The sequence below is a fragment of the Sesamum indicum genome, linkage group LG5 (assembly GCF_026168435.1).
Source record: "Sesamum indicum cultivar Baizhima isolate 11 linkage group LG5, ASM2616843v1, whole genome shotgun sequence".
NCBI classification, from domain to species: Eukaryota; Viridiplantae; Streptophyta; class Magnoliopsida; order Lamiales; family Pedaliaceae; genus Sesamum; species Sesamum indicum.
The window spans coordinates 16,868,491-16,877,343 of NC_142661.1; the positions used below are offsets into that span (position 1 = coordinate 16,868,491).

Sequence of the window (8,853 nt, forward strand, 5' to 3'; positions counted from 1 at the left end):
TTTAGAAATATGATATTATATTTCTTTCTGTAAGCAATTTTTAAATTACACCTGGTGTCACTACAAAAATTCTCTATATACAGTTGATCTCTTCCATTAGAATTTGGAAAAAAAATGCTGATTTCGACAAAAAAAAGAATTGGCTCATAGCAACAGGCTCAAACACCATTATCAGACAACTAGGGCCGCTATTCAGTTCTGCTACCCGTTGAAGATATTCGTTACACGAAGTTATTCGTTAGAAGATCATTAATTTTTGTAGATAATAATAAATATTTATAATTGTGATAAATATTTATTTAAATAAAATTAACTCAAAAAAAATAAAAAGAAAATATTAATTTTGGTTCAGCACAGGTTTGTATAGAGGTTTAGCAAATAGCAGTGCACCCACTTCATCTTTGCTAGCATTCCCCTATTCTTCTTCCTCCGCCGGCGTGGAGCCCTACCCTTCGCTACTCCGCCGGCCGTCGATCATTGGAATTCACCGTGAGATTACAATGGCCACGCGTCCACCATCGCAATAAGCTCTGGAAGTATTATCTGAAACAAATTTCAAACGAGAATAATGCTAACAGTCAGATATGCGAGGCAAACCCGGGCCTTCCTCTCCCCTCCTTCCATCGCCGCCAGTACCACCGGCGCGGTTCTCTTCTTCTCATCCTCCACGGTCCAGTCTATCCCTTTTCTCCCCTCCTATCCCTTCTTCCCTTCCTTCTCCTCTAGTCCTATAACTTCAAATGAATCCCAATCGGAGATACACAAAGACGATGTTGTCCACTACTTCCGAGAGTGGTTTATGTCTCGGAAGAAACCCCTCTTGGATAGTATCTTCGAAATCCTCCGCACTCAGGACGAGTCCTCTGCCGATTCAGCCATTTCCCGGCTCAATCTCCCCCTCTCCGAAACCCTAGTTCTGGATGTACTGAGTTATGAGAAAAAAGACGTGCTATCTTGCTTGAGGTTCTTCGATTGGGCAGGCAGGCAGCCGGGTTTTCACCATACTAGAGCTACATTCAATGCAATTTTTCGGATCCTATCAAAAGCGAAGCTGATGAGCTTAATGTTGGATTTTTTACAAAATTATATGAAACAGAGGTATGTCCATAAGGTCAGATATTACAATATCTTAGTCATTGGGTATGCTGTAGCTGGAAAATCCGAGACTGCACTCCAACTGTTCGGTAGAATGCGTTTCATGGGTGTGGACTTGGACGCCTTTTCATACCACGTCCTTATGAATTCGCTTGTGGAGCAGGGTTATTTTGATGTGGTAGAGACAGTGGCAAAGGAAATTAGAGCCAGGGGCTTTCAGGACGAGGTCACACATTCCATTATGATGAAGAGTTTCTGTAAGCAGAATCAGCTAGAGAGAGGTGCAGAATATTTGCGGGGTCTTGTGCAGGATGACACAGCACGATTGAGTGGAATTGCTGTTGGTACGTTAGTGGATGCCTTGTGTAAGGATAATCAATTTGAGAGAGCTGCCTTGTTAGTTGAGGAGTTTCGAAGAATGGGTTTGTCTTCAATGGAGCACGCTTATGGTGTGTGGATTAGGGACCTTGTCAAGGTTGGGAAGTTGGATGGTGCTTTAGAATTTTTGAAGGATAAGCAGGCGATTGAGGGGTATGTTCCTGATGTCTTCCGTTATAACATGTTAATATGCAGGCTTTTAAGGGAGAGTAGGATCGAGGAGGTCTATGATTTATTGGTGGACATGAAAGAAAGGGAGGTACTACCAAACGATGTTACTATGAATGCTATCTTGTGCTTTTTGTGCAAGGCTGGAAGGATGGATATTGCAATGGACTTATACGATTCAAGAGCGGAGTTTGGCCTCTCTGTTAATTGCATGCTTTATAATTATCTTATAAACACTCTCTTGGGGGATGTCAGTACTGATGAAGCTTATCGTCTGTTGAGGATATCAATAGAAGAGGGTTATTTTCCTGGTGAAAAGACCTTCTCTATTATTGCTGATGCTCTTTGCAGAGAAGGAAAGCTCGACAAGATGAAGGAGTTGGTGCTTTTTACGTTAGACCAGAATATCATGCCCAATACCTTGACATATGACAAGTTCATATCGGCTTTATGCCGGGCCGGTAGAGTTGAAGAAGGATACTTGGTACATGGGCTGCTCAACAGGTTCAATAAAGCAGCTCGTAAGGGTACTTACTCGAACATGATAAGTGGATTTAGTAAATCAAGTAGAGGGGATATTGCAGCTCGATTGCTCATTGAAATGCAAGACAAAGGTTATAGACCAAGTAGGAATTTGGTTAGAGACGTTATATGCTGTTTATGTAAAACAGATAATCCTGAGACTCAATTTTTCAGATTGCTTGAGATGCAGCTTGCTCGCCACCGGTCGTCTACCTCTGTAATTTACAACTTCTTCATTGATGGAGCTGGTCATGCTCTGAAGCCTGAACTGGCTACGCAAGTATATGAAATGATGAGAAGAAGTGGTATTGAACCAGACTTGAGGTCTGACATCCTGCTGTTGCGAAGTTATCTGAAAAGCAAAAAAATTTCTCTTGCTTTGCATTTGTTCCGTGATATTTCCATGAGAAGGTGTAAGAGGAAATTATGGCACACAATGATTGTTGGTCTTTGCAAAGCGAGGAAACATGAGTATGCATCACAGATATTGGATAATATGAAGGAAAACAAATTAAGACCAAGTATTGAATGTTACGAGGAACTTATAAAGTTGTATTGTGAGTTGGGGCAATATTACAAAGCTATAGATCTTGTTAATGATATGACTCAAATGGGTCGTCCTGTTTCTTCCTTCATCGGCAATGTATTTCTGTTGCATGCATTAAAAACTAGGAAAGTATACCATGCTTGGGCTTATTTAAGTCATGAGCAAAACCTAACACCTGCCTGTTGGATGTTGGGTCACGTTATTGGTGTTTTCTCGGGTTCTATTGAAGGGAACCATGATGACGAGGAGCTTGAAAAACTGATTCAGCAGTGCTTCCAACTAGATATTTACACTAACAATATGCTATTGAGAAGATTATGCAGGAGTCGGGTGGACCATGCTTGTAAATTTGTGTCCAGATTGCGGGAAAAAGGATTTGAGCCAAACAGATGGACATATGATATAATTGTCCATGGTTTAGCCAAAGATGGCCGGACTGCAGAGGCTAGAACATGGATGGAAGAGATGCTCCATAAAGGGTTTCACCTAACTGAAGTTACCAAAAAAATTATCTAACATGAAATGGAAAGTCACTGTGTTTAACGGGAGGGTTTCAAAATAATGGGTAGATGTAAAGCTTCCAAGAAAGCTTGGTGAGTTGTTCACATTTTTTTACTCATAGTACCAATTTTTGTCCTTTGTATCATATTCGCTTCTCGAGTGTATTTACTAGTATTGTATTCAATTGAAAGAAATACATAGAATAAAAACTTTTACTCCCCTAGGGGCTAGTTAGATCTGTGTTTGCTTCTTCATATCCTTAATGGTGCTCACTAAGACAACATTGCCAATTTGTTTGGCCAAGTTTCTCTTCACATTAAAGCTAGCTCGTTGCACTTATCTTTAAATTTTGTTATCATAAATGAGAAAATAATATACTTATGATTTTGCTGCATGGTATTCTTATGTTCTGTCTTTGGATTTGAAATCCATATGCTATCTTTAGGAGCTGGAATTGTGATATATATAAGCACAACTTTCAATATGTTTCACGAGAGACTTCGAGGTTCCAGCAAATTCTCTGTTTGGGAGCATGTGAAATTTGTTCTGACAATGTTTCCAAGGTATGCCTGAAAATTGGCAATTTTTTCACTTTGGATCTTATTTCTTCGACCTAGGTGATATGCCTCAATAATCCACTGTGCTTTTATTAATCTTCTTTTAACCATTTTGCCACTGCATAGTTTCCCGGGAATATCAGTTTAGTTCTTTCAAACAGTAATACATGTAGGATTATTAATTTCAGCTAGCTCAAGTGTCTCTTTGGCTATTTCTCTTTTTAACTGTTTACCCAGCAAGGAGCATAAGTCTGTCTTCTCGTGGTTTGTGGAATTACCTTGAGGAGAATTGGAAGGTTTTATATGTAATTTTGTGATAAGATTATCAAAATTTTCTCTGTAAAGCTTTAGCACATTTACAAAAGTATCAGATTTATCTTCTCAGCTGTCCATTGTGGATGTCTGTTTTACTGGGAACTTCGTTTTAATGTTCTTCAATTCTAGATGTATCCTAAGAAAATAGCACGCATTACTTGCTATCTCCTTAATATTAACTAATGGCTAATGCTGATAGTTCCATTTGTGACCTGGAGCATAATGGTTAAGCAGAAGTTTTCTTCATGAGATTTGCTTTTGGAAATGGCAAATTTTCTTTGTTATTATGTTCAATTTCATTAGCTCGTTGCTGCTTCTTGTAGTTATATTGTACTCCGTAACAGAATGCCTAGGTACAAGGGATCCTGTGATTTTCTATTCAAAATTTTTAGTAATGAGAAGGTTGTATCAATCTTGATAAATTCAACAGTGTGGAGGCTACTGTTAATTGTAGGCGGGGTGTAGATGCTGCAGTAATGCAGTTCTGCCTCCTGGAATTATGTGGAGATAGAATCAGGTGTGATTGTGAAACATTTCTATCTGCATAGATGCATCTGGGTACATCTTATCTTCCACGGAAGCAAGTCATGTAGGAATTCTTTAATTAGGGACAGGCACTCCCACAAATGCATATTTTGTACCTTTATATTGTTGAAACATGTTACATGTTTGGATGAGGTTTCTTATTCTGCCCCAGTAAATTTGACAATGAATTTGAGGAGACGTTTCTAATTCTGCAGGTTCATGGAGGAAATCAAATGTGGTTTATCTTTTCTATAGGGCATTACTGCATCGAATCCTGCCCCAAGTGAGGGCCAAAAGGTGTGTTTACTCTTGCAACACGCCACCTAGAGCTAATCACTTCATACTCATGAAACTTTTGGAATGCCTGAATATTTAGGTGTTTCTCAAGAGTTCTTGAAATTCTAAAGTGTGTCAATAATCTTAGTTCTAACTTTTCCTAAGTAGGGATTCAATGAAGTGTCTGCTGGATAAGTGAGCTAGAAAGACTAGAAGTCATGAAGAGGTACCTATGAAAATGAATCACCTAACATCCATCTTACTCCTGCCAGCATTTAACCAGTGCTGCGGCTTGTGGACGTGGCTTTTCCAGGGGAAAACGTGCAGACAACTTCACATGATCGATCTGTGAGGTAACCCCTTTTCTGAAACCTAATTAGAGGAAGCTGCTCTGGAATTTTTTCTGTGATGTCTGTGCTGGGTCATGTGGATTTTGTTATGCCCGAAGAAGGAAAAGGGTAAGCGATGCATAGAATTGGTCTAGAAACTCAAGAGCCAAGCTCTGTGGCTCCATTTATGGAATTATATTTTCTAGTAAGTATAAAGATAATGATTTGACAATTAAACTCATTGAGGACGTCATATTAGGATGCTTTCCTTGAATGTTGGAGAATGTGCCTACCTTCTAGTTTTAGGCTGGAGAAAACTTGATAACATAATAATGAATAAGGTCTTAATACGATTCCTTTTCAGCTTCCGTTGCTTGAAGAGAAGATCTAGTAGTGTCTCAAGCCACAAAGTAATGCTTTGGTTTCTGTCGAGCGTCACTAAAATTGAAGACTTAATGTTGTGCCTTTAATTTCTGGTCAAGAAGATGAAGTAGAAAGCGAAAAATTAAGGTAACAACTACAACATGGTTCAAATGTGGCTATAGTAAGAGCTTTATATAGGATTGGTAAAAGATTTTGGAGAATTTCGAGAATTGTATCTCAGTTCCCTAGGGACAATTTACCATGCATTGTGGTTTCAGCTTCTAATTGGCTTCAAGCAAGGTGAAATTGAAATGTATTTTCTGTGCATTAGCAGTAAAAGATACAGTGATAAGTCTCAGTCATATGAGATGTCTCATTGTGAACCCAGTATGAAATATGCAGCGCTAGGTTCTTATTATCTAAAAGTTCCCCTTGAAAATCTACAAAAGATGGAAAGAATAATTTTATTGTCAAAGAAAGTTTGCTACAAGGCTTGTTACCTAACGTAACAAGATCAATGCTGAATTATTTAAGGAAACTGTTAAACTATATGTTCCCAGAAAGGAATTGCAAGGGCGATAATGCGCACAAAAAAGTTCAGCAAGGGTAATACTTGACAGTTATACATGCATCATCCCCCTTTTGTCTTCTCCATTAGATGAAGCCTCTCACTTGCTGGCTCTGAGTAAGACTCTGTATTTTTTGTTGGCAGTTGGTGTTGTGGTTGTTGGTTGTTACTTTATCTTCTCTGAAAGATTCTGTTGCTCCTATTCCCGAGCTGGCCAATCACTTCCAAATAATAACAGATGATTCTCAAAATGGAACAACCAGTTCACGCAATGCATAAGCTTCAGAGTTTGAGATGAAGAGTGAACAAATGTTCTGCATTGCTGTTGAAGGAGATCAAAACTAGATCCTTCGCCGTCTCTGCTTCAACACAAATTACAGTTTTTCTTATGCTTTTGTTAACTGCGAGGGCTAATTGTTAAAGTATCATATCCTGGGTTTAATATCTGCTGCAGGTTGGCAACAAAGAAGCCAAGCAGTAGGGTGGTGCTCATAACGAAGATTCTCACCAGAAGCAGATGTCAACTACATACTTTGTAAGAAATTGTGAAGTTTGAAGTCTTGCACGGAGCCTATTATTAACAGTTCGAAAGACCAATATAATCAGTAAATTATTCCTGACTATAGAATTGTGTCTATTAATTGTTACTATGCGTTATATTCATTGGCTTGCTGAAAAAGTAGCTGACAGTTATTTATTTAGTTTACTTGTATGATAATTCAAACAAATTTCAGAAGAATATAAATGATGCATTCACTTTACTGAACATAATGTCATAGATGGTTGAAACTATGAACATATTTATGTGTGTGTGTATATATATATATATATATATATATGTATTGAATTTACTATTAGTAAATGCACATGCGATACTTGACCAAATAAAAATAGTTATGACCAAAATATTAATATATATTAGTCAATTTGTTTTAAATTATGTATTTTGATTGATTTTAATACATTGCATCACGTAAAATGGAAAAAAAGAAAATCAAATATAAATATATCATCCCGATAAATACGCAATTGGAGATACATAAATCTAAATATATTTTGCAAAAATACAGATATAAACATTGTTAATAAAATTATACACATTTTTCTTTTGCCTGTATTAAAAGAAGAATTAAATATATTAAGTATTATAATAATACAAATTTGACTTGTTCGCATACTTGCATCCACGGACATTCACACATAACTTTTGATAACGATGATCTTAATGCAATATTTGTGTTAAAGAAAAAAAATGTTAACACAAATATATTTTCAAAAGAGTAATATGTTCTTTTTTGGTAATGTTGATTATATAACGCTGGGGATATGAGGATTATTATGTTGATGCATTGAGGGAGAAAGTGAGAGAGGGAGAGGGAGATGGAGACGTGTGAATTTATGGGCACAAAATGAGCCAAGTCGGCTTGTGAGCCTCACGAGCAAACTTGACAAGAGCTCGGCCTGAGCTCCTTTACAAGTTGATCTCAAGCCCAAAAATTTGTGCTCAATTCACGAGTTTCTTTTTTTTTTGTAAGTACTTATATATTTTTATATATATAACTATATAATTAATATTATATCGACTTCATATTCAAAATATGTCATATATTAAAATTATATTTGATCAATCATATTTTAATTTTACATAAGTGTCTGCCCGAAAAGGGTTGGAGTGCTTGTGTGGAAGATAGGCTTTTGTACCTATGTGGAAGACAACGCTTTTGATGAGAGGGATGTCTTCCTCGTGAAATTCTTACAAGCAAACATATGTTGACACATTGAAGGGGGTAAAATAAATCTCTAAAATTATTAGAACAAAAATATTCCTTGAGGGAAACATATATGCAAAGATTTATTCGCTGAGGTGGATGTCTGCTTAGTGGTAAGGCTTATTCCGTGAAGGATACCTGCTCGGGAGTAGGGTTTATTTTGTCAGAGGGATGCCCTCTTGGTGACTTTTTTTTTTTTTTTTTTTTTAAGGGAGATGCTTGCTTTTGGACAGGGATTATTCTTGGAAGGCATCCGAGCGGATTAGATCGTCGTCCTCTTGTTCCTTGAATTTTCACAAAGGATAACATTCTTGTACTCCTAAACCTCCTTTTTTTTTTCTCCGCAACTTTCCTTCTTGGCGGCTTGGGCATCCTCCATGTTAACATACTTGGTTGTGCGAGCCAAGAGAGCATCGAACTTTGAAACAGGGTTCTTGGCCAAGGACTTGAAGAAGTCCCCGTCCAAGAGCCCTTGAGAGAAGGCGTTGGCCTTCACCTCTTGTGTGGCGGAGGGTACCTACAAGGCCGCAGTGTTGAACCTTTGCATGTACTCTCTTAACGGCTCATTGTTCCTTTAGCGTATGACAAAGAGACTGAGCTCCATCTTTCGAAACTTCCAGCTGCTAACGAATTGGTGCAGGAAAAGAGATTTGAACTCCTAGAAGCTTCCTACCGCTCTAGGTGGCAACTGGTTAAACCATTGTTGAGCGCACTTGGCGAAGGTAGTGACGGGAACTCGACACTTGATCTCGTTCGTATATCGGTACAACAAGATTGCGTTCTCAAAACGTGAAAGGTGTTCTTGGGGGTCAGTCGACCCATCATACTCATGGCAGGGGTGCGGCAATTTGCAGGGAGCTCGTCCACCATCACAGCATCTGTGAAGGGGACGCTCTGCTGTTCTTCACTGAGGACTCCTGTTATATGGTGCTGGACATCT

At 38.3% G+C, this 8,853-nt stretch overlaps 1 protein-coding gene across 11 annotated transcripts; it reads left to right on the top strand.

Annotated features, from left to right (window-relative positions):
* The first annotated feature begins 360 nt into the window (after positions 1-360).
* On the top strand, positions 361-6,845 carry LOC105161936 (pentatricopeptide repeat-containing protein At1g71210, mitochondrial). Of its 11 annotated transcripts, XM_011079811.3 has the most exons (6): positions 361-3,303; positions 3,657-3,774; positions 4,824-4,905; positions 5,053-5,237; positions 6,289-6,499; positions 6,599-6,845. In XM_011079811.3, exon 1 carries the CDS (start codon positions 569-571, stop codon positions 3,224-3,226), a length of 2,658 nt encoding a protein of 885 aa, XP_011078113.1. In that variant the 5' UTR covers positions 361-568; the 3' UTR covers positions 3,227-3,303; positions 3,657-3,774; positions 4,824-4,905; positions 5,053-5,237; positions 6,289-6,499; positions 6,599-6,845. The 11 variants fall into 11 exon arrangements, with proteins under 11 accessions (XP_011078113.1, XP_088736804.1, XP_020549525.1 ...); XM_088880678.1 differs by having other exon boundaries at positions 5,050-5,237; positions 6,289-6,845; XM_020693866.2 differs by having other exon boundaries at positions 5,053-5,342; positions 6,289-6,845.
* The last annotated feature ends 2,008 nt before the right edge of the window (positions 6,846-8,853 follow it).

Bases quoted from the DNA above. Each gene is read 5' to 3' on its own strand.
- LOC105161936 (XM_088880678.1), top strand. From the start codon at position 569: ATGCTAACAGTCAGATATGCGAGGCAAACCCGGGCCTTCCTCTCCCCT.